Raw genomic sequence first — 27,482 nt, 5'->3', positions numbered from 1 at the left:
TAAATAAAAAATACTTATTTTTGCCCTGTTTTTTTGCTAAGTACTCATTGAAAATTGTCTTATTAAGGTTGCATTCCTAATTTCTTTTTCTTTTTTTTTCATTGTTTATGTTTAAACTAAATCTTGCAATAAATATAAACTATAAATGAAAAATAGGTCCGATATAATAAAATTGTATAATTATAATGGGTTAATAATAAGTTGACGTAACAAAATACATTTCTCTTTTGTGTTTATCATTAAAATCATTAAAATCAGGGTCCTTCAAAAAAAAAAAATGGTCTAGAAACGCGATATGTAAACATTCCTGGCTTCAATTAAACATGTCTCGGTATAACTAGGTATTTTTGCTACATTTTTGTAAATGTCCAAAAAGGGTCTAAAATCAAATACATTTTAGAGCAAAAAATTAAATTTCTAACTGCAGTATGTTCTTAAAAAAAATTAACTTGTGAAAAAAAAGAAAATATTTCAGAAAAAAATTTTTTAAAGCCATGGTCTGTTGAAAAATATAGATTAACCAGTTTGACAAATAGCGCCATTTTGAAAATGCACCATATTATAATATATACATCAAATATCTGTAAATATTATCGTGAAATATTATTACATCTTTACATGATACCGTTAAATAGCATGTTTTCTCTGTAAAATCTACTTCCATTTTGTCATTTGTACAATATAATTATGATTTAAAAAAAGCTTATGAAACCCAGAGACCTATCTTTAGATATGAGCTATAGACACCTTGAAACATCATTTTATGATTTGATTTTTGAATGGTGATGTACTATGCCAGATAGATAACCTAATGATATGACTCAGCCGAGACATGTTTTTCGTAAAATAAAGTCCGACTCCAGATCATTCTATTTGAAAGACCCTGTTAAAATGAAGCCTTTACTTCTAGTAGCTAGATATTCTGAATAGTTATTCTAATTTTTTTCTAACATGTGCATAGTTTGAAAAGGACAACTCTGTCTTATCTATTTGTAATGGAGGGAGACCACAAAGTGCTTTGTTTCTTGCATTTTCATGTTTTCGCCTGATGCCCCTGATGCAAAATACAAATCAGTCTATCATCATGATCATATAAAAAATGTTAATTTTTTATCTGTACAAAAAATAGATATTGTACATGTATTAGTACAGTTATGTTTACTTTCGAATTGACCTGTTGTAAATAATAGCAAAATCAATAACTTTCTAAGCCCTTTTTAGTAAAAATAATGATACAATATATAAATTGTTATTTTGATTAAGACTATGAGTATGTAAGTATTTTTTTCTTATTTGTTTAATTAAGAATTAATCTTCTTGTTAATTTAAAATTCTAAAAGTATCTGTCACGGTTTAGAACTGTTCACTATTTAGGGGAGAAAATGTGTAAGCGGCCAGATAGCTCAATCACTACAGCTACGGTACATTATTCTGTGGGTCACAGGTTCGAGTTCTGGTCAAGCTGAAGTTTCTCTCATCCTATGACTGCATATAACCATGAGTTTAATTCACTATGCTTTGTAAACATCAGATATTCAAGGACAAAAATCAATATGGTGGGAAATATGTTGTGGTTTATAACTGTTTCATTATTAAAGAGGAAATGTGTAGCCTGCCTGATAGCTCAGTTAGTCTTCTGACAGTCATGGGTTCGAGTCATGGTCCGGCAGTTTCAGTCAGAGTTTAGAAGTGGTTTTTCAACTGACACATGTAACAGATTGTAGAAAATTTGAAATAGACAAAGGCAGTATTGCATGATACTTTTAGATCTACAAAAGGCATATGATACAGTTGATCACACTATACTGCACATGAAGAAGTTCTTTATGTTCTTCATGAAACTTCAAGCATCTGCCATAGGAAATGACATTCTTAAATGGTTCAAATCTTATCTATGATAGACAGCAGCTGGTGGATGTGGCTGGTACTCATTCTACTACTACTCCGAGTACCTATGGTGTCCCCCTGAGGTTCATTTTAGGTCCTCTTTTATGTCTAATATATGTCAATGACATGTCTGCAACCCTAAGCAGTAAGCTTTTATTATATGCTGATGACTCAGGTATCCTTGTATCTGGTTAAATAAATCTGATGAAATTCTCTCTTATGGCATGAGTCTTATAAGATTGGTTAATTGACTATAAATTATCTTTGCATCTTTGCAAGACAGAGTCTATTCTTTTGGCTTTAACAGGGTCCTAGCCTCCAGGTCACATGTAATGGTACTGCTATATCAAACACATCTTTTGTTAAGTATTTAGGTGCAAAACTTGGATCAAATTCTTTTTGGTGTCACCTTTGATGCTTTGCATCAATGCTTTTCTAGTATTGTATTGGATGTTTCTGTAAAGTTAGCTTGTTAGCAGAAATTTAAGGATATTAATATCATTTTAGATTCTGGAATTTTTCCTGAAGTTTTGAGTAAAGGGATTATTTTACCAATATGTGAATATAATAGATAGATTTCAATTAAAATTATATGCACTCATATTAAATTTGAAACAAACTACTCCAAATTGTATGCTTTATGGAGATTTAGGGATATTACCTTTATCTATTCATATAAAAAGTAGAGTTTTGTGCTTTTGGAATAAGATTTTAAGTAGTAAACAAGAATCAATAAGCCATATCTTGTATGATATATCACACTCTTTGTATTGTAGAAATGTGTTGAAACTCCCATTGATGAATAGTGTTTGTAAATTACTAAATTCACTGGGTTTATCAAATTTTTGGATTAATAATGTTTCCACTTTAAGAAAATTGTTAAAAATAGACTGAAATATCAGTTCATTCAAAATTGGCATAGTGAAATGTCAGAATCCAGTAAATGTCTGAATTATAGAAAGTACAAAAGTGAATTCAGACTTGAAAAGTTTCTAGATATTTTACCATCTCATTTACCTTTGGTACTATTGCGCTTTAGATGTATGAACCATAAATTGCCTATTGGGTCTGGTAGATCTCGCAATATACCAAGAGAATTAAGAGTGTGTATTACTTTTGCAATTCTAGCTTGCTTGGTGATGAATATCATTACTTATTTAATTGTCAATTCTTTATTACTGATAGAAAAAATATATTACCAGAGAGTAAAGTACTAATGTTAATTCAGTCAAGTTTTCTATGTTAATGAATTGCACAGATAGGAGTATATTGTTAAAACTTGCAGTATTCTCTCATAAAAATATATCAGCATTTAAGTAACTGATCACTAAGCTTATTTTCATAATGTTAACACTTTCATTTTTATGCCCCCACAATGTGGGAGCATATAGCGTTGCACTTGTCCGTTTGTCCATCAGTCCGTACGTCCCGAAATCTTGTGAACGCAACTCCTCTAAAACCGGATGGCAGATTTTGCTTAAACTTACAGGGATGAACAACCTTAATGTGTAGATGGTAGTAAAGGAAGGAATTTTTGCTGTGACCAAATTTAACAGAATTATGGCCCTTTGTTGATTTTTTCCCTAGATACTATGTAGAAATTTTGTGAACGCAACTCCTCTTAAACCGGATGGCAGATTTTGCTTAAACTTACAGAGATGAACAACCTTAATGTGTAGATGGTAGTAAAGAAAGGAATTTTTGCTGCGACCAAATTTAACAGAATTATGGCCCTTTGATGATTTTTTCACTATATACTATGTAGGAATTTTGTGAACGCAACTCCTCTTAAACTGGATGACAGATTTTGCTTAAACTTACAGAGATGAACAACCTTAATGTGTAGATGGTAGTAAAGGAAGGAATTTTTGCTGTGACCGAATTTTACAGAATTATGGCCCTTTGTTGATTTTTTCACTATATACTATGTAGAAATTTTGTGAACGCAACTCCTCTTAAACCTGATGGCAGATTTTGCTTAAACGTCCAGGGATTAACACCCTTAATGTGTAGATGGTAGTAAAGGAAGGAATTTTTGCTGCGACCAAATTTAACAGAATTATGGCCCTTTGTTGATTTTGAGTTTTCAACTTGTGGGACATGTAGTCCAAAAAATATTTGACCTAGAGTCATAAGATTGACAGAACAGTGGCGTGTGGGGGCATCCGTGTCCTATGGACACATTTCTAGTTGATTATTGTTTGCCATGTAGTACATTAGTATATTTTGTGGATATCTCTTTATGACATGTCATATTATATGTATATTATTGTATATGTGACTGATGTCAGGATTTTCAATAAACTGTTCAAACTGTTCAGGATACGTCTGTGACAAATGTCTCGTACAATTTTGTGAACTGTTTTGTATGTCCAATTGTATGTACATTATATGAAAGGATTTGTGAGAAAAGTTTACATTTGGTTTTCATATTTCCTTTCTTCCAAATTCCCGCAAACTACCCTTTCTCCAGATCACTTCGTCTTTATTCTCACATGAGTATAGATACACTTATTATACTTATTTAATTTCTATTTGTTTATTTAATTGATTTTTTTAATAGGAAATATCGTATTATTAAGTTATTTTCATTCTTCAATTCATTCAATTACTTGACATATTCTTTTTATTTACATCTATAAATTTTTGTATTTTATGGATTTTTTAACGAACTTGTACTATAGTTATGTATTTATGTTTTTAGACTTTTTCTCCGTATATAGAAACGAATCTACTCCACAAGTTGGTGATTATTCTACCCTGTGGCATTATACAAATATACTCAAATTCATTTACTTATTTTAGATATTGATGAGTGCGCTATTGGAACCGACTGCTGTAGCGGTACAACAAGCTTGTGCACTAACACTCAGGGTAGTTTTACATGCAGCTGTGATGAGGTCACATATACACTTGACTCTGATAACTGTGCATGCATCGGTAAAGACTTTGTTTGACTTCGTCTTGTTCTTGCTTAGTAACAAAACTCTCAAAATTTATATGCCACTGATATGTTGAACTCCTTCATTATGTCACTTTTTTTGTTAATTCACTGAAAAGCACAGTCAGAGAAGGTTTACCACTTCCGGGAATGTTTTGATATTTTCACCAACTTTCGTCAGTTATATAGATTATTAAGTGTGATGAGTCTTAAAGAATGTCATAATTGTTAATGTCGGAGTTATGGTATTTATTCAGTAGTTTCAGATTACCCAGAATAATCAACATCATAGTATAGTGTTAGTTAAAGTATATTTAACTGATGCCTTTCCAACCCACAGGATATGTTTTATATATCTTCTTTAACCTTTTCCCTGATATAAGCGTGTTTCGATGGCTTTTTGCCACCCACCCCCCTCCCACTTTTGAGGCTTCAAGAAGTGAAACAATGCCCTTTTTAATATTTAGGGCCCAAACACTGTTTTTCATTTGGGGGGTTTGATGGGGGCGGTAGTCCCCCTCATTGCCAAGAAAATTTTGGACATGTGACAGTCTAAAAATGGCCTCAGCTCGATCTTAAGGTGACGTGTAGCCAATGCTGAAGAGCCTTTTACTCTATCACATTGCATTGAGAAGTTGCAGCACTTTGAAATCAGTTTTGATGGGAAAAAAAGCAATGCAAAATAGTGATTTTTCACAATTTTGAGATGTGCCCTAATTGCCATGGTATCAGGAAATTTAAACTTGAGCATGTTGTTACAGAGGTTATGGTTCAGTCCACAAACGTGCCAAGTTTCATCAGTATTGAAGTATTTTTCATAGTTTTATAGCAGTTGGAACTTGTAACAGGAGGATTTTCAATGAAAACGGCCATTTTTTTCACAATATGCTCAAGGGGTAAAAGGTTAATTGCCTTAAATTGGCATATTATTTTGTTGAACTAAAATAATTTAATTATAAGGTTGAATGAATTTGACCTTCATTACTCTTTTTAATTATGGAGTATGAAGACAATAAACCGATTCTGAGTATTGGTCGTTTATATCATTGGCTGTAAACTTTTTTGTCTTTTTCACCCCTAGATCACATGTTGAGGTTCTAATTTACACTTCTCACCCACCCAAATTGTGTGTTTGTTTGTATAGCGTATGGTACAATATTTTAATTTGTATAAGTCATGTCATTTTATTGTTTGACTATTTGCTGGATATGAATATACTACTGTAATGATTATTTGGTTATCATATGGATAGACAAAGCCATTCCAATTGAGTTTCATGTTTCATGAAACAAATTTTCTAATTTGTACTTGATGAAAGAATCATTTATATGAATGTGAAACATGTGATCTCCATTTACCTAATTATAACAATATCAAAATTTCTCTTGTGCTTTCTTTTAAATGAAAAAAAAAATTGTTACTTAAAAGAGATAAAAATTAAATGTACATGTAGTAAGATTTGATAGAGTGAAATATTTGTTTGCGTGGAAGTACTTGAATATTCAACTTTAATTCAGGTTAAATGCATTTTTTTGTTTCTACAACAACAAGACAGCGTGTTTGTTTTCATCAGAAAGTAATTATTGTAAGATGTGATTTCAATGAAGGTGATATTTTCATGTTTGTTGAAATTCTGGGTTCATTTAACAAAAGAAATTGCAGTGTTTGATTTTTAATTCTAATTCATTTATCACAAAAATCTGATGCAGATCCACATACTCAAGCATATGGCAACTGTCAACTAAAAGTGGTATACAAATTGTAAAATAAAGCTATCACAATCTTTTGTAGATGCTAGTATTCCTTATATACGTACTTGAACTTGTTATCAAATGAAATATAGTTTTTATTGTACATTCTTGTGTTGCTCTCACCCTAACAATGTATTTATAGTACATGTATTTCATTTTTTATAATTTAATAAATGCAGACATAGATGAATGTGACACAAGCCCTTGTAGTGGACCAACTAGTACATGTAATAACTATGATGGTGGGTTTAGCTGTTCATGCGGGACAGGATATGAATTGAATGGAAACGTTTGTGTTGGTATGTTACTTTTAAAATGTCAATAAATCATAGGATTTATTTCAACTAAGCATGATCTGGGAACATGATAATTATCATAATAGAAACATGTGGAGAAAACAGAACTTGGGGACCGCCTATCTCATTTGTGAGTTTTCTGCTTTTATTTGCATGTTACAAGGGCAAATAACTCACCACTAAGGAAAGCAATGTCTAAAATTTCTTCAGCTTTAAATGAAGAAGATTTCCATTGGAGTAATTGTGTAAAATTTCAAATATTTATTCAAAGCAGTTTTTTTGTTATTTTTTTGGTAAAACTGTAAAAAAAGAAAATACGAAGTCTTTCAATAAAAGAACAATAGCTGCCTCTAATACAAAGACAATTTTTCAAACTTATTTTTTAGAAATTTAAGAATTTATTCTCCACTAACAAAAATAGAAATTAATACATGTAATTTCAATTTTGTTTATTTCTCCATACATTTTTGAACACTCTGGTTGAAAATGAAGCACACATCTTAATCTGATTCAAACTGTCACTGAACCTGCTTCCAGTTGTAAACATATTTTATCGTATGTGTATCAAAATTTGATTATATGACAGGGACACACTCTTAGAAAAATGCCTTCCTGCATGATAAGAAGACAAATGTTATTTTTCAGACACTGATGAATGCCCTAATGGATGTTCTGGACCAAGTAGCTCATGCCAAAATACTGTTGGAAGTTTTGTGTGCTCATGTGGGGCTGGTTTCTCCTTATCTGGAACTACATGTAACGGTATAATTATGTTGACATTAATTCCACTGAGGTTTTTTTGAAGTGACTGGACTGAAAAGATTAAATACAATTTTATGTAGGTCAGGACAAGTAATTTGTGTGCAAAATTTGTGATCATTCGCTATGTTACTTAAGAATGATAATTTTAAATGTGCAAAATGACCAAAACTGAAAATCATACTTGCTGTCATATAAATGTATCACATATCATTGTATTTAAAGTAAGTATTACTATTAATATATGCAGACATAGATGAATGTGACACAAGCCCTTGTAGTGGACCAACTAGTACATGTAATAACTATGATGGTGGGTTTAGCTGTTCATGCGGGACAGGATATGAATTGAATGGAAACATTTGTGTTGGTATGTTACTTTTAAAATGTAAATAAATCATAGGATTTATTTCAACTAAGCATGATCTGGGAACATGATAATTATCATAATAGAAACATGAGGAGAAAACAGAACTTGGGGACCGCCTATCTCATTTGTGAGTTTTCTGCTTTTATTTGCATGTTACAAGGGCAAATAACTCACCACTAAGGAAAGCAATGTCTAAAATTTCTTTAGCTTTTAATAAAGAAAATTTCCACTGGCGTAATTGTGTAAAATTTCACATATTTATTAAAAGTTGTTTTTTTTTTTTTTTTTTTTTTTTTTTTGTTTGTTTTTTTTTTTTTTGTAAAACTGTAAAAAAAAGAAAATACGAAGTCGTTCAATGAAGGAAAAATAGCTGCCTCTAATACAAAGACAATTTTTCAAACTTATTTTTTAGAAATTTAAGAATTTATTCTCCACTAACAAAAATAGAAATTAATACATGTAATTTCAATTTTGTTTATTTCTCCATACATTTTTGAACACTCTGGTTGAAAATGAAGCACACATCTTAATCTGATTCAAACTGTCACTGAACCTGCTTCCAGTTGTAAACATATTTTATCGTATGTGTATCAAAATTTGATTATATGACAGGGACACACTCTTAGAAAAATGCCTTCCTGCATGATAAGAAGACAAATGTTATTTTTCAGACACTGATGAATGCCCTAATGGATGTTCTGGACCAAGTAGCTCATGCCAAAATACTGTTGGAAGTTTTGTGTGCTCATGTGGGGCTGGTTTCTCCTTATCTGGAACTACATGTAACGGTATAATTATGTTGACATTAATTCCACTGAGGTTTTTTGAAGTGACTGGACTGAAAAGATTAAATACAATTTTATGTAGGTCAGGACAAGTAATTTGTGTGCAAAATTTGTGATCATTCGCTATGTTACTTAAGAATGATAATTTTAAATGTGCAAAATGACCAAAACTGAAAATCATACTTGCTGTCATATAAATGTATCACATATCATTGTATTTAAAGTTAGTATTACTATTAATATATGCAGACATAGATGAATGTGACACAAGCCCTTGTAGTGGACCAACTAGTACATGTAATAACTATGATGGTGGGTTTAGCTGTTCATGCGGGACAGGATATGAATTGAATGGAAACATTTGTGTTGGTATGTTACACTGTTAAAAAATCATATATTTTTTACCAAAGATCTTTCTAACTTCTGATATTGTGGTATTATTAAACTTAGATCACCCAAACTTACAGTAGGTCAAATGTGACTAGATATTGTGGCAATATTAAACAGAGATCATGCTGGTTAAGTCAAGTGTGACTGGATATTGTTGCATTATTAAACATAGATTATGCTAGCTTCAGTCAAATGTGACTGGATATTGTGGCATTGTTAAACATAGATCATGCTAGCTTAGGTCAAGTGTGACTGGATATAGTGGCAATATTAAACATAGATCATGCTAGCTTCAGTCAAATGTGACTGGATATTGTGGCATTATTAAACATAGTTCATGCTAGCTTAGGTCTAGTGTGACTGGATATTTTGGGATTATTAAACAAATATCATGCTAGCTTAGGTCAAGTGTGACTGGATATTGTGGCATTATTAAACATAGATCATGCTAGCTTCTAAGGTCCAGTTTGACTGCATATCTGGCATTATTAAACATAGATCATGCTAGGTAAGGTCAAGTGTGACTGGATATTGTGGCATTATTAAACTTAGATCATGGTAGGTTAGGTCCAGTTTGACTGCATATTGTGGTATTATTAAACATAGATCATGCTAGCTTAGGTCAAGAGTGACTGGATATTGTGGCATTATTCAACATAGATCATGATAGCTTAGGCCAAGTGTGACTGGATATTGTGGCATTATTAAACATAGATCTACCTTAGGGAACGTCGGTCGTTCTACTCAGGTGCCTGTTCATGCCTGAAATAATGCACGGAGGGGCACCTGTGGTTTTACTCCACCAATAAAGCTAGAATTTTGCGATATGACCTATACTGTGTTGATGTGATGTTAAACCCAAATAACAAAAATAAACATAGATCATGCTAGCTAAGGTCTTGTGTGACTGGATATTGTGGCATTATCAAACTTAGGTCATGCTAGCTTAGGTCAAGTGTGACTGGATATTGTGGCATTAGTAAACAGAGATCAGGCTTGCTTGCATTATTAAATAAAGATCATGCCAGCTTAGGTCCAGTGTGACTGGATATTATGGCATTATAAACATAGATCACGCTAGCTTAGAACAAGAATGACTGGACATTTTGGCATTATTAAACAAAGATCATCGTAGATTAGGTCCAGTGTGACTGGATATTTTGGCATTATTAGTCCCCTACCGGTTTAACCGGAGGGGACTTTAGGTTTACCCTCCGTCTGTCTGTCCGTCTGTCTGTCAGTCTGTCAGTCCGTCCGTCCACAAAACTGGATCCCGCGATAACGCAAAAAGTACTGAAAATATTTTTATGAAACTTGATATATGGATAGATGGCAGTATGGAGATTATGCACGTCTTTTTTTTTTCTTCCTATGTTGAAAAATCTGGTTGCTATGGCAACAAATAGTCTGAAAATATGGCAAATTTAACACATAAACTGGATCCAGTGATAACTCAAAAAGTACTGAAAATATTTTTATGAAACTTGAAATATGGGTAGATGGCAGTCTGGAGATTATGCACATTTTTTTCTTTTCTTCCTATGTTGAAAATTCTGGTTGCTATGGCAACAAATAGCCTGAATTTCAAGATTTCTAATTTAAATTTTTCAGCTTTTTCACTATATGTTCTTTATTTCTTAAGGTGTTTACTTCAAACTTTAAATATAAGTTTCTGGTCATCAACCACATCATATGTGACAAGGTTTATAACTCTAGCACAAAAAATATCAGTATTACCTCCCTTGAACTTAGATTTTTTAGGGGAAAAAATGTTGTTTTTTTTAAATAACTTCTTTATTTCCTTATGTATCTACTTCAAACTTCATATATATGTTTCTTATTATCACTCGACATTTTTGAGAAGGTTAAATACTCTAGCAAGACTATTTCCAGAATTATGTCCACCTTGAACTTAGATTTTTTTCAAGAAACTGGTATTTTCACTCCAACTTCTTCATTCCTTATAGGATTTACTTTAAAATCCCACATCGTAATAATATGACAAGGTTGTATAAACATAATTTCCTTACTAAGCATGGAAACTTAACACATTACTGTGATATAGACAAACTTATTTTATTATGATAACCGCCTCCGTGGTCGAGGGGTTAGAGTCGATGACTTCTAATCCAGTTACCTCTCTGGCGTGGGTTCGATCCCCGGGAGATGCTTTGGTAGTTTAGCGCGGAGGAAGGTAGTCTAGTACTGGTGTAACTCTCCAGGAACGATGGATAGGAAACTACCCGCCTATATGACTGAAATACTGTTGGAAAAAGGCGTAAAATGAAACAAACAAACAAACAAACAATATTTTATTATGTTTTGTGGTTGATATTTTCAAATACAGACTTCATCCTCAAATTCATTATAAATGGCAATACACAAGAGTGTATGACAATTAAAGAACTTTTTGAGGGACCGGTAGGGGACTACTGTATTGCCCGCAATACTATCAAATGCTTGTTAAACATAGATTATGCTAGCCTAGGGCCAGTGTGACTGGATATTTTGGCATTATTAAACAAAGATCATGCTAGCTTAGGACAAGTGTGACTGGACATTGTTGCATTATTAAACATAGATCATGCCAGCTTAGGTCCAGTGTGACTGGATATTATGGCATTATAAACATAGATCACGCTAGCTTAGAACAAGAATGACTGGACATTTTGGCATTATTAAACATAGATCATGCCAGCTTAGGTCCAGTGTGACTGGATATTATGGCATTATAAACATAGATCACGCTAGCTTAGAACAAGAATGACTGGACATTTTGACATTATTAAACATAGATCATGCTAGCTTAGGTCCAGTGTGACTGGATATTGTGGCATAATAAACATAGATCATGCTAGCTTAGGTCAAGTGTGAATGCGTATTGTGGCATTATTAAAATTAGTTCATGCTAGCTTACGTCAAGTTTGAATGCATATTGTGGCATTATTATACCCCCAAAAACGAAGTTTGGGGGGGTATATAGGAGTCACCCGGTGGTCGGTTGGTCGGTCGGGCGGTCGGTCGGGCGGTCGGTCGGTCGGTCCAGACGTCCGTTGCATTTTTCTTGTCCGGACCATAACTTGAAGACTAATGGTTGGAATTCAATATAACTACATACAATGGTCAAGCACATTGAGAGGAAGTGCATTGCACAAGAACCATAACTCTATCTTGACTAATTACAGAGTTATTGCCCTTTGTTACTTTTCCTTGTCCGGGGCATAACTTGAAAACTACTGGTTGGAATTCAAAACCACTTCATACAATTGTCAAACACAATAAGGGGAAGTGCAGTGCACAAGAACCATAACTCTATCTAAAGTAATTACAGAGTTATTGCCCTTTGTTACTTTTCCATTGCTTTCTTTTGTCCGGACCATAACTTGAAGACTAATGGTTGGAATTCAATATAACTACATACAATGGTCAAGCACATTGAGAGGAAGTGCAGTGCACAAGAACCATAACTCTATCTTGACTAATTACAGAGTTATTGCCCTTTGTTACTTTTCCTTGTCCGGGGCATAACTTGAACACTACTGGTTGGAATTCAAAACAACTTCATACAATTGTCAAACACAATAAGGGGAAGTGCAGTGCACAAGAACCATAATCCATCTAAAGTAATTACAGAGTTATTGCCCTTTGTTACTTTTCCATTGCTTTCTTTTGTCCGGACCATAACTTGAAGACTAATGGTTGGAATTCAATATAACTACATATAATGGTCAAGCACATTGAGAGGAAGTGCAGTGCACAAGAACCATAACTCTGTCTTGACTAATTACAGAGTTATTGCCCTTTGTTTCTTTTCCTTGTCTGGGGCATAACTTGAAAATTACTGGTTGGAATTCAAAACAACTTCATAAAATTGTCAAACAAAGTAAGGGGAAGTGCAGTGCATAAGAACCATTACTTTATCTAAAGTAATTACAGAGTTATTGCCCTTTGTTACTTTTCCATTGCTTTCTTTTGTTCGGAGTATAACTTAAAGACTAATTGTTTGAATTCATTATAACTTCATACAATGGTCAAGCACATTGAGAGGAAGTGCAGTGCACAAGAACCATAACTCCATCTTGACTAATTACAGAGTTACTGCCCTTTTTTACTTTTCCATTGCTTTTTTTTGTCCGGAGCATAACTTGAAGACTAATGGTTGGAATTCAATATAACTTCATACAATGGTCAAGCACATTTGAGAGAAGTGCACAGTGCACAAGAACCATAACTCCATCTCTGACAAATTACAGAGTTATTGCCCTTTGTTACTTTTCCTTGTCCAGAGCATAACTTGAAAACTACTGTTTGGAATTCAATACACTTCATACAGTTGTCAAGGACATTAAAAGGAAGTGCAGTGCATAAGAGCCATAACTCCATTTTGACAAAATACAGAGTTACTGCCCTTTGAAGTACTTTTCCTTGTCTGGAGCATAACTTAAAACGTACTGTTGAAATTCAAAACAACTTCAATACAATGGTCAAGCAAAAAAGAGGGAGGAAAAGTGCAACGTGCACAGAACTATAACTCCATCTTCAGTATTTTATAGAGTTATGCCCTTATGTTCCTTTCCTTTGTATTTCTAGACTTTACAGAGTAATTCAAAAAACTTTCTTCAATGGTCAACCCACATTGAAAGGAAATGCAAAGTATACAAGAACCACAACTATCTTTAATTGTGACCCAAACTCATAAAGTTGATCTATATTGTCAATTCTTTTACAAGGATTCTGTTACTAGTAACATCCTCATTTCCGAAGCAGTCTTGTGGGGTATTAATCACATTTAGTGATAGTTCTAGTTAAACATGGATCATGCTAGCTTAGGTCAAGAGTGACTGGACATTGGTGGGCATAATAAACAAAGATCATGCTAGCTTAGGTCAAGTGTGAATGCATATTGTGGCATTTTTGAACTTAGATCATGCTAGCTTAGGTCCAGTGTGAGTGGCATATTGCGACATTATTCTAATCATAACATGTTTTACATGAACACTAAGACCTTTGAATCTATGCTGGTGGTTGCTTATACACCACAGAGTGTCTACACAGCAACACTAAGACCTGATTCTATGCTGGTTGCTGCTTAAATACATCAGTGTGTCTACAAAATGAACCCCAAAACCTGATTCTATGCTGGTTGCTACTTGTTATACATCAGGATGTCCATCATGAACGATAGGGACCTGATTCTATGCTGGTGGCTGCATGTATACATCAAAGTGTTAACATAAACAACACTAGACCCTGATTCTATGCTGGTTTGGCTGCTGTATTCCATCAGAATGTCCTCATGAACAATAAGACCCGATTCTACACTGGTGTCTGCTTTATACATCAAAGTGTTTACACGAACACTATGACCTGATTCTATGTCCTTGCTTCTGTATACATCAGTGTGTCTACATAAACTCTAAGACCTGATCCTATGCTGATGGCTGTTGTATACATCAGAATGTCCTCATGAAGGATAAGACCTGATTCTATGCTGGTGGCTGCTGTATACATCAGTGTGTCTACATGAACACTAAGACCTGATTCTATGCTGATGGCTGCTGTATACATCAGAGTGTCTACATGAACGCTTAGACCTGATTCTATGCTGGTGGCTGCTGTATACATCAGAATGTCCTCATGAACACTAAGACCTGATTCTATGCTGATGGCTGCTGTATACATCAGAGTGTCTACATGAAAGCTAAGACCTGATTCTATGCTGGTGGCTGCTGTATACATCAGAGTGTCTACATGAACACTAAGACCTGATTCTATGCTGATGGCAACTGTATACATCAGAGTGTCTACATGAAAGCTAAGACCTGATTCTATGCTGGTGGCTGCTGTATACATCAGAATGTCCTCATGAACACTAAGACCTGATTCTATGCTGATGGCTGCTGTATACATCAGAGTGTCTACATGAACACTAAGACCTGATTCTATGCTGGTTGCTGCTGTATACATCAGAGTGTCTACATGAACGCTAAAACCTGATTCTATGCTGGTTGCTACTGTATACATCAGAATGTCCTCATGAACGATATGACCTGATTCTATGCTGGTGGCTGCTGTATACATCAAAGTGTTAACATAAACACTTAGACCTGATTCTATGCTGGTGGCTGCTGTATACATCAGAGTGTCTTCATGAACACTAACACCTTATTCTATGCTGATGGCTGCTGTATACATCAGAGTGTCAACATTAACACTTAGACCTGATTCTATGCTGGTGGCTGCTGTATACATCAGAGTGTCTACATGAACACTAAGACCTGATTCTATGCTGATGGCTGCTGTATACATCAGAGTGTCTACATGAACGCTTAGACCTGATTCTATGCTGGTCGCTTCTGTATACATCAGAGTGTCTACATGAACACTAAGACCTGATTCTATGCTGATGGCTGCTGTATACATCAGAGTGTCTACATGAAAGCTAAGACCCTGATTCTATGCTGGTGGCTGCTGTATACATCAGAATGTCCTCATGAACACTAAGACCTGATTCTATGCTGATGGCTGCTGTATACATCAGAGTGTCTACATGAACACTAAGACCTGATTCTATGCTAGTGGCTGCTGTATACATCAGAGTGTCTACATGAACACTAAGACCTGATTCTATGCTGGTGGCTGCTGTATACATCAGAGTGTCTACATGAAAGCTAAGACCTGATTCTATGCTGGTGGCTGCTGTATACATCAGAAATGTCCTCATGAACACTAAGACCTGATTCTATGCTGATGGCTGCTGTATACATCAGAGTGTCTACATGAAAGCTAAGACCTGATTCTATGCTGGTGGCTGCTGTATACATCAGAGTGTCTACATGAACACTAAGACCTGATTCTATGCTGGTGGCTGCTGTATACATCAGAGTGTCTACATGAAAAACTAAGACCTGATTCTATGCTGGTGGCTGCTGTATACATCAGAATGTCCTCATGAACACTAAGACCTGATTCTATGCTGATGGCTGCTGTATACATCAGAGTGTCAACATTAATACTTAGACCTGATTCTATGCTGGTGGCTGCTGTATACATCAGAGTGTCTTCATGAACACTAACACCTGATTCTATTGCTGATGGCTGCTGTATACATCAGAGTGTCTACATGAAAGCTAAGACCTGATTCTATGCTGGTGGCTGTTGTATACATCAGAATGTCCTCATGAAGGATAAGACCTGATTCTATGCTGATGGCTGCTGTATACATCAGAGTGTCTACATGAAAGCTAAGACCTGATTCTATGCTGGTGGCTGCTGTATACATCAGAATGTCCTCATGAACACTAAGACCTGATTCTATGCTGATGGCTGCTGTATACATCAGAGTGTCAACATTAACACTTAGACCTGATTCTATGCTGGTGGCTGCTGTATACATCAGAGTGTCTTCATGAACACTAACACCTGATTCTATGCTGATGGCTGCTGTATACATCAGAGTGTCTACATGAAAGCTAAAGACCTGATTCTATGCTGGTGGCTGCTGTATACATCAGAATGTCTTCATGAACACTAAGACCTGATTCTATGCTGGTGGCTGCTGTATACATCAGAGTGTGTTACATGAACACTAAGACCTGATTCTATGCTGGTGGCTGCTGTATACATCAGAATGTTCTTCATGAACACTAACACCTGATTCTATGCTGATGGCTGCTGTATACATCAGAGTGTCTACATGAAAGCTAAGACCTGATTCTATGCTGTGGTGACTGTTGTATACATCAGAATGTCTACATGAACACTAAGACCTGATTCTATGCTGGTGTCTGCTCTATACATCAGGGTGTCTACATGAACACTTGGAACTGATTCTATACTGGTGGCTGCTGTATACATCAGAATGTCTACATGAACACTAAGACCTAATTCTTAGCTGGTGGCTGCTGTATACATCAGAATGTCCTCATGAACACTAAAGACCTGATTCTATGCTGGTGGCTGCTGTATACATCAGAGTGTCAACATGAATGCTAAGACCTGATTCTATGCTGGTGGCTTCTGTATACATCAGTGTGTCTACATGAACACTAAGACCTTATTCTATGCTGGTGGCTGCTGTATACATCAGAATGTCTACATGAATACTAAGACCTAATTCTAAGCTGGTGGCTGCTGTATACATCAGAATGTCTTCAGGAACACTAAGACCTGATTCTGTGCTGGTGTCTGCTGTATACATCAGAGTGTCAACATGAATGCTAAGACCTGATTCTATGCTAGTGGCTTCTGTATACATCAGTGTGTCTACATGAACGCTAAGACCTGATTCTATGCTGGTGGCTGCTGTATACATCAGTGTGTCTACATGAACACTAAGACCTGATTCTATGCTGATGGCTGCTGTATACATTCAGTGTGTCTATATGAACACTAAGACCTGCTTCTATGCTGGTGACTGCTGTATACATCAGTGTGTCTACATGAACACTAAGACCTGATTCTATGCTGGTAACTGCTATTTTACACCCAAAATTCCACAGTGGCTGCTGGGTTTTCCCATCAGAAATGTCATTTTTTTGGGGAAACATTTAAGCCCAAATTCAAAGGGCGGGTTTGGCTGCTGTTACATTTTAAGAATGTCCTAATAACAAAAGACCTGATTCAAAATTTGGCTGGGGTACTTTAAAACCACCCAAGGATTTGGTCAACATGAACGCTGGGGACTTTGGGATCTAGCTGGGGTTGACTGATGGTAAAAAAATTAGGTGTTTTCCCAAATGAACGCTTAGCCCCTGATTTTAAAACGCGGGGTTTAAACTGATGTTCCCATCAGAGTATTTTAAAATTGGGGGGCAAAGGACCCTTTTTTGTTTTTTAAAAAACCCCGGTGGCGGCTGTATACATCAGAATGTCTACATGAATGCTAAGACCTGATTCTAAGCTGGTGGCTGCTGTATACATCAGAATGTCTTCATGAACACTAACACCTGATTCTATGCTGGTGGCTGCTGTATACATCAGAGTGTCAACATGAACGCTTAGACCTGATTCTATGTTGGTGGCTGCTGTATATATCAGAATGTCCTCATGAAAACTAAGACCTGATTCTATGATGGTGGCTGCTGTATACTTCAGAATGTCCTCATGAACACTAAGGATTGGTTCCATGCTGGTGGCTGCTGTATACATCAGTGTGTGTACATGAACTGTAAGACCTGATTCTATGCTGGTGGCTGCTGTATACATCAGTGTGTCTACATGAATGCTAAGACCTGATTCTATGACTTTGGCTGCTGTATACATCAGTGTGTCTTCATAAATGCTAAGACCTGATTCTATGCTGGTGGCTGCTGTATACATCAGAATGTCGTCATGAACACTAAGACCTAATTCTAAGCTGGTGGCTGCTGTATACTTCAGAATGTCCTTATGAACACTAAGGCCTGGTTCTATGCTGGTGGCTGCTGTATACATCAGTGTGTGTACATGAACTGTAAGACCTGATTCTATGCTGGTGACTGCTGTCAACATCAGTGTGTCTACATGAACACTAAGACCTGATTCAGTGCTGGTTGCCCAGTTGGTTTACTTTCAGAATTTTCATATTGAAATATTGCATAATAACAATTATCAATTCAAACATTATCACAGATAGGCTAAAATTTTGCATTCATACTGAGTAAAACGTAGAGTAAAATGTATCAGAAGATTGAAAAAAGATTTATACTAATTTGAATATCTTACAAGCTTAAGATTGTTAAACTCTGAAATTCCAAACCAAAATACTTTCCACATATTTGTAATCATGTACATCTTGTAGAAATTAAATACATACAGATTGCCCTAAAAAGCGAAAGTTTATATAGATGTTAGTAACAAGTGTTCCTACTATCTAGCTCCCGTGTAGCAGGAATTGAACAGTGTAACATTTTTCTACTCATCTAACTCCATACTATGATGAAAAGTCAATATACCAATGTTCTTTCTTAATTAAATGAAGGTAAACCTATGAAGTAGAGACTAAAAAATCATGCAAAAAAAAGAATAAGATCTCACAAAGAATAAAAATCTTGTTTACAAGAACAATGATATTAGAAGATATATTGAAGAGCATTAATTTTATTTCAGATATTAATGAATGTAGCGATGGTTCTAATTGCTGCGGTGGTCCAACACATTATTGTAGCAATAGTGATGGAGAATATTCCTGTGGTTGTGCTGGATCTGGCTATGAATTAGATGGTGATGAGTGTACATGTGTAGGCAAGTCATTAAATAAATTTCATAGCAAGGCTAGAACATATATTGCTAAACAAGGAAATGATTGAAAGCTTTTTTTCTTAAAATGACATAAAATATTTCATTTTATTTTGTTATTCTGTAAAAAGTCAATACTAAATTCTCTCTTTAAATGATAATATAACTATTGATAATTATAATACAGATTTAGATGAATGTGATTACGATCCATGTGGTGGTGTAGGCTATGGGTGTGAAAACACCGATGGAAGTTTCAGCTGCTATTGTAACAATGGATTTAGATTGTCTAACCCTACAACATGTGTTGGTAAATACATTTATTAATTCATAAAATCATAATCAATGAACTTTCAGCAGTTGGACCATTTCCAGATTACAAAACATCCACATCGAATCCATATCACATCCCATATTGCCTTGTTTTCATTTTCAGAGTCCAATATATCTATATCAAATTCATATTGCACCACATATAACCTTGTTTTCATTTTAAGAGTCCAAAATGTCTATATCAAATGCATATCATACTACATCTAGCCTCATTTCAATTTTCAGGGTCAAAAGTTAATAAAAATTCCTTATAGCTAGTATCTTAAGTCAAAATGTCAAAAGACAGAAAATAAAGAGGTCATTTAAATTGTGATTATAAACCTATGATTAATTCTATATTATCTTTACCTATGCCAAAAAATCATCTGGAAGATCATGGTAACAACATAAATTATGTCAAAGTTTATAATACATAAGGGGGCGCCATCCTTACCATCTACATTTATAATTGATAAAACACTCACAAAAAGCATATTAATATAAATATTGTGAATAATTCTAGTTATCAGCACAATAAATTTTATTTCAGATATTGATGAATGCAGTGAAGGTTCTCATTGCTGCTCTGGGCCGACGCATACTTGTAGCAATTCTGACGGAGGCTACTCCTGTGGTTGTTCTGGAGATGGCTATTCTTTAGATGATGATGGGTGTACATGTGTAGGCAAGTCTTCTTAAATGAAATTTTATATCAGAGCTAAAAAATATGTTGTTTAAACAAAAATGATATTTCTCCCCTGGTTAAGGAGGCAATGCAAAAAAAACATTAAACCTAGAAAATTACGATTACATTGAGTCTGTTCATAAGAGTTATATGCACATTTCTTTCACCCTCAGATTTAAAGGGGCACATTATGCTTCAAAAACTCTACGGAGAAGAGGCAACATAGAAGGATTGCATCTCCGTTGTCTGACTGTCTGTCCGCACTATCGAATAGGGATAGGGGACCATCTAACTGTAAACAGAACAAAAGAGAACAATAGAGTTCAATCCATAACAATTGAGTAAGAGGACAAAGAAAATAACAAAAGAAATGGCCCTTTATTCGATTTTCTGCTGGACGTCTGTCCATCGACCTGTTTGCCATCACAAAACTCTGAACTACCCAAAAATGACTTCTGCAATTTCATCCAAACTTTACAGGAATGATCAGTACCAAGTCTAGTTGTGCATATTGTCAGCATTTTCTGGTTCAATGATTTTTGTCTGAGTTATGGCCCTTTGATAATGTTAATCTTTAAAGTGTGTTCTGTCTACTCCTCTTATACCACATATACAATTTCAATGAAACTTTACAGGATTTGATTTGTAGGTCAAGTTCTTGTTCATATTACACAGGCTTTTTAGTTGAATGAATTTTTGCTTAGTTATGGCTATCATGAGGCGACGCATGTGATCACTGATCTCTCTTGTTTTGTTGTTTGTTTTTTTTTGTATTGATTTTTTAGGCTTCAATGTTTCTTTTTTTTATTGAAATGCCGATGAAATAAAGGAAAATTGATCCCTGTAAAAGAAATTTTTCAATCCTGGTTATTATTCTACATCTAGAAAAATTTACTCCTCAGTTTCTGTAAAATACTGATTACCTCTGAAGAAAAATGACCCCCTTAAGAAACTTGTAGAATATTTACCCCATCTAATCAATCTTTGACTATATATTTATTACTGAAAGCTGAAATTGTTGTCACATCCTTAGAAGTAAATGCTCTTGAACTTAAAATTAATGTGACATTGACTTCTCTATCATTTTAGAAGTCAGCTTTTTGCAGACTGAAACATTTACTTTTACATATTTTCAACTGGCTTTATTGTTTGATTGAAACTGTACATGAGAAATGATGAAAAGGTACAACATATCTAATACACACTATCACCGATGTTATTTAAGATGTTTTCAATCACAAACAATTGAAAGTATTGCAATCAATGTTCCCAAAATAAACAAAAAAATACAACACTAAGATGGAGTTGTTACAGTTGTCAAATTTCAATGATGACATAAGGTGGCAATTCATTCTTACTTATAATGATAGAGAGGCAAAACATTGTCATTGTGAAATAATACTCAAAAATGGCATTTCTGAGTTTATTTTAGCGCAATTATGATGAAAGCTTGATCCTTACCACTACTGTATATTAAACGTCTGTTTCCAGGAACTTACATTTTGTCATATACAAAAAAAACAAAGTCATGACTAAAGAAAGGCTCAAACCAACTTGAACAGGTTTTAGAAATAGACACCTACCTGGAAATAATGACATGGATGATATAAGTTTCCCTCTCCACCCTATGTCTATCAATTTATTACAAACCTTTAAACTATGTAACTACAGACAGTTGCATTAGAAGTATAACAAGTTATGTTTTCCTCTACTTAATTCACAGTCCATACCAAATAATAAAAAAGTTTTGCCACTTTCAGCTGATGCTTGGTAAAAATAATCATAACTTTATGTTTAATCATGATTAAATTCGAAAAAGTTTGATTTTATACATTTTTTAGGAAATCATCATAAGCTTCACCAGTATATTAGAATTTAAAAAACGACTACTGACTATGGGGTCATTATTTAAAAGGGGTCACAATTCTTTAAGCTTTTACTTCTCTGTAAGTGTGAGTGTGTGTGCGTGCATGCATGTGTGCACAAGTTCGCATGTGTGTGTCTGACTGTGAATGTGTGTTTAAAATGGAACTACGTACATGTTTAACAAATTTTGATATTTTGAATCTTAGATATTGATGAATGTCAGAACTCTGATTGTGAGCATAACTGTGTGAATACAGAAGGTTCCTACAAGTGTTACTGCGATGATGGTTATGTAAAATCTTCATTTACTGACTGTGACGGTACGTACAGTTTTTGGAATATAAATGTCAGGTGCTAACCATTAAAAATCTGTGATGCATAAAACATGAACTATCTTACACATATGCTGCAGACGGGATGCAGCAAAACTGTTCATAATTTAAAATATGTGTTATTTCAGTCAAATGTTACAAAAAGCTTTACCCTTTAAATGATCATAAAATGAGTTATAATGTTTCTACAACGTGTCCTTCCACAAGATCTACAAAAAACACTTCAAATTTCTTATTTGCACATGCCTCAATGAGAGCTTTAACCTTGTTTGAAGTCACTAGGTCAATGTAACAGTGACCTTGTGTCATCTTACAGTGGTATTGTATCTCTTGTTGGTACATTTATCTTAATCTTATCTGTTGTGTTTAGTGCTCTTCTATAATTATGAGAATGTACATGTTTTATTTGATGATGATATTTAAATACTGCAAGTTTGTTAAATTATGTTAACTGCTGCTGTTAACTTATGAAGTAGTTTCATTTTTTTAATGATGGAAATTTACTGAATTATGAATTTGTTATTAAAATGTTCAATGGCTGTATTATTAACAGTTGTTTGCAATATAGCCTGTCAAAAATCTTTACATATTTGAATACACCATTTATTATGATTTCAATAATTCTAGCTGCACACCAGATACAAATTTCGATTTTTTAAAATGGTGAAAATTACAAGCAACTTTACTTAATGGTGTGAAAGATTATAAATATTAGGTAGCCCATTTACAATTATACAGTCATGCTCTTTTGAACCACAATAAATTGAGCCATTTAGAACCACTCTTATGTTTTACAGGTAAAGAAATTGTCATTGACTTTAGATAGAATACATGGTATAGTAATAATTCCACCATAACAGAGTATTTATCATAATTATGATAAATATTTGAAGGTTACTACATTAACATAATGCACTTCACATTTGTTTTTCATTTATATGGTTTTTAGATATTTCATCAAATTTATTACACAGTATTTAACAATAATTCTATCCTTGGAAAATATCCAAGAAATGTTGATATTACATTTTCAGTTGTCAATTGTCTGCAAGCATCTGTTGTACAACACAGCTTTATTCAAATGAGTTAAATTTTGAATCAAATGTCATCAAAAAAAATAAGCGAAACATCAAAATTTCACTGGCTATTCGCTACGTGTTCTTTAAATCACTTGTTGTAAATTACTAACTGTTTCATAAATATATGATAAGCACGTTTAATCACCAATGATATTTTACTGCTGTTAATTCCTGTAATATTTTATTCAGATATAAACGAGTGTACAGTAATACCAAATGTATGTGATGGTGCTGACTGTTATAATGTAGATGGTTCCTATTATTGTGAAGCAGACTCTTCAAACTGTTACTCATCTTGTATAGGTGAGATAATAGTGTCTAGATTTGTATCAACTTTTGTTTTAAGGATAATTATTGCATATTACACTCTATGCAAATTAACACATACCAACGTTCATATTTTTTGCTAAATAGGTTACTTTCTATCTATATGAAAGCTTTGCATTAAGTTGTAAATATTTTTGTCATTTCTGGTCACATACAATATTATGCTTATTGATAGTATTAATACATTTTGTATTTTTACACATGAATATATAAAGCCAGTCTAATTTATGTTCAAAACATGAATATTTACAACCTATCATATCTTTAACACATATGTATGATGACTTTACCAGTCCAAACATATTTTTACACATAAATATACTGAACCATTTATGCTCGTAGATGCTTAACACATGAATATGATGACTTTATTTAAGCCTTGTACCTAGTATTGTTTTATTTCATATCAGCTGTAAATGAATGCACCCTGAACATGGATAATTGTGAGCAAAATTGCATAGATCTTCCATCTGGATATCAATGTTCTTGCAACCCTGGATTCATGCTTGATGGAAATGGAAGAACATGTGGTTGACTCTTGCAATTGTATTCTTTTTAAAGCCTAAGTTGTTTTTTTTGTTTTGAACAATATACTAATCGCATACAATATGAACATGTGTGCATACACACAAGTGTGTGTTTAATCTAGTATGCTATTTATATTTTAAAATGATCAAAATATCTGACAATGTAATTGTTGCAGAATGTATTATAATTGGCATGTTAATTAAAACAAGGGATTGAAAATATGTAATGAAATGTTTTTATTATATCTGTTTGCTTTACCTTTTTTCTTTGTTGAGGGCTATCAAACTTTATAAGGAATCATTTTTCAAAATTTTATCATTCACTTTTTTGCCTCCATTGGTATTGACATTAGAAATTGATATTTAAAGGCCTAAAATGCTAGTGTGTTCTCCACAGGTTTAAAGGCTGTTTCTTTAACATAGTAAGCAATTACATTTTACTGGTATAAAACATTATAAAATAGAGCTTACCCTTTTTTTCTTCTTCTGAAAAAAAACAAAAACATCTACCAATGCATTTTTATGGCATGCCTTGATCCAATGGGCTGAAATGTATGTTTTTTTTTTTTATGGAAGAATAACCTAGTAAGCCATTTGACAAATATTCTATGGTTGTTTATAATTTTTCATATAAACAATTTAATTCATTACATTTTTATTATCCCTTTAACAGATATTTCAGATTGAATTTAGCTATTTTATAATGAAATAGATATGTCCAATAAGGTTTCATTTTACTTATAATTTTTTGTGGGTTAAATAGAGGTAATTTATGCCATGTTGTTTATTATAATATATTTTTATTATTTGGGAAATTCAAATAAAAAGGTAAAAATACATCTGATTTCTATTTTCTATCACATAAAGCTAAGATGATGAGCTGTATTTACTTTACATATATTTATTCAGCACCCTTCCTGGCGTGTGTTAATTTTCATGATAACATGAAGAAAAAAACTGTTCTTTTCAATACACTTTTAATTATTTTTTTTTTGGTTGAATTAAATATATGTTTATGGCAACTTTTCAGCTTAACTTGTGGTTGAAGACCCCAGTTGCCTTTCCTTACATTATTTCTGGCACAAACTTGCACCTCAGTAGAACCACTGACGCTGAATAGCTTTCTCACATAACAGAAACTTAAGGTAGACCACCCTTTACGGGCACAATATAGAACTGTAAAATTGACAACAAAGGACAGTTATATGCTTTAAATGTCACCTGTATGCCAAATTTAAACAAAATTTACCATGTGATTTACGAGTTATGGACATTTTTCTGAAGATGAGACGGGCCCTTTTTCAGAAATGAGGAAACTCTTAATAATCTATATCATCATTATGAAAAATGTTTTCCTATTGATCATTGTTAAGAAACAAATAATAACATTCAGGCATCTAATTACATGAGCAAAATAATTGTTTCTAAACAAAGTGTTTTTAATATGTATAAAAATGCTACCCTACCCCTGCACCCAATTTAAGCATTTATTTGACCTTTTCCCTCTGTAAAAAAACCTTATTCAAAATATCCCTAAAATTTTCCACAATAAGGGGCTGTTTTTAAAATTTGCCATTTTTTTAAAAAAGTAAATTGCTTGATCTTACAAAATATAAGATACCATATAGTTCTTATATTATTAAAGGGCACTGAGGTTTTTTGATATGATGGTACTGAAACTATTTTTTCCAGATAAATGTACCATTTGATGAAGGTTTAGACCACTAAACTTTGTGCAAAATTTCACATCATTCGCCCACTTCGTCTTTCCAGAATTATTATTCAAATTGTAAAAAATGACCCAAAATGAAAAGCGTTTAAACATTTTTCACTCAAATCAGGGTATGAAATGCAAGAAAAAAAGATTTTCAATTTATTTCAAAGTATATTTCTTAATTTTCTTTGCATATATTTCTGTTTAAAGTGCCCCAGCTCATTCATGTAAGAAATTCAAATGATCTGTTTTTAGGCATTTAAACCGCAGTGGAGTCCCTTTAAACTTTGAAAATATCTGGTATCACATTTGCTATTAAATTTGGCACTACAGTAATTATACAATTAAAATCAAACTTTTTTTCTTTCGATAAGATTTAAGAGATACATAAATAATGTTAAAAAGAAAAGAAAAAAGGAAAGAAATAAAATTGTTGCCACTCCTGGACTTTGAATCCATGCCCCTCAGTTTCAATGCAGCTGACAGTGATTCTAGCCTATTTGAATACTCTTCAAAGTGAAGGTAAGGCATTAGAGGTGGTCTACCTTAAGGGTCTGGCGGGACTCTGACCCAAAGCGGTGAGAAGCTAATGGTTTTAAGCCACAAACTAGCAAAATGCAAGTCAATATAGAGATGCTAGTGTAGCAGATTATGAACATAAATTGATATAACTTTGAAAAAAAAATGAAATTTTAACAAAAAAGTCATCTTTAAAGGCAATTTATGAGAAATTGATAATTGCACAGTAAACAAATACATATAAATGCATAAGCATCATGTAGTAGATTGGTAAATATAATATTGAAAAAAAGTGAGTTAACATTTCTTGTACTGGCAAAAGTTTGCGAGTGGAAAAAAATGCTAAATGACACCCCATTCATTTTCAATTTTTTTTTCATCAGTCATTTACCAATGAACATTTCTGCAAATTTTCCTGTATTTTGGTTTCAAGAGATGAATTGTGACAGTCAAAGTCCTAAATGTCCGACAAAGCTACATAATTGTTCATGTCGTCTTTCTTGTGGGGAGAGTAGATCACATGCTTTGGGATCAGGAAGTCCCAAGTTTAAACCATATCATAGTCACTTCTTATTCCCGGAAATTTATACTAAAGAGGGCAGCATAATTCTGCACAGAATAATGTGGTCTGTTATCAGTGGAGTGAAACACTCCCTTGCAAGATTGATATATGGATTCAAGACACCTAATGTCTTGAGGCAAGTGCTGTAAGTCAGTGAATGTG

At 33.8% G+C, this 27,482-nt stretch overlaps 1 protein-coding gene across 1 annotated transcript; it reads left to right on the top strand.

Moving 5' to 3' along the window:
• Positions 1-4,692: 4,692 nt before the first annotated feature.
• LOC132737907 (fibrillin-2-like) lies at positions 4,693-25,173 on the top strand (the record flags this gene model as incomplete). Its single annotated transcript, XM_060725279.1, is given in 12 exon segments — positions 4,693-4,827; positions 6,759-6,878; positions 7,521-7,637; positions 7,885-8,004; positions 8,676-8,792; positions 9,039-9,158; positions 19,269-19,403; positions 19,585-19,707; positions 20,260-20,394; positions 22,467-22,580; positions 23,861-23,974; positions 24,409-25,173. Coding segments are annotated over 12 exon segments (1,475 nt in total), but the record flags the coding sequence as incomplete, so codon positions are not given.
• Positions 25,174-27,482: the final 2,309 nt, after the last annotated feature.

The sequence above is a fragment of the Ruditapes philippinarum genome, unplaced genomic scaffold (genome assembly GCF_026571515.1).
Source record: "Ruditapes philippinarum isolate M1 unplaced genomic scaffold, ASM2657151v2 ctg3924_1_1_1_1, whole genome shotgun sequence".
Lineage (NCBI taxonomy): Eukaryota > Metazoa > Mollusca > Bivalvia > Venerida > Veneridae > Ruditapes > Ruditapes philippinarum.
This window is presented reverse-complemented; position numbering and strand designations above follow the sequence as displayed.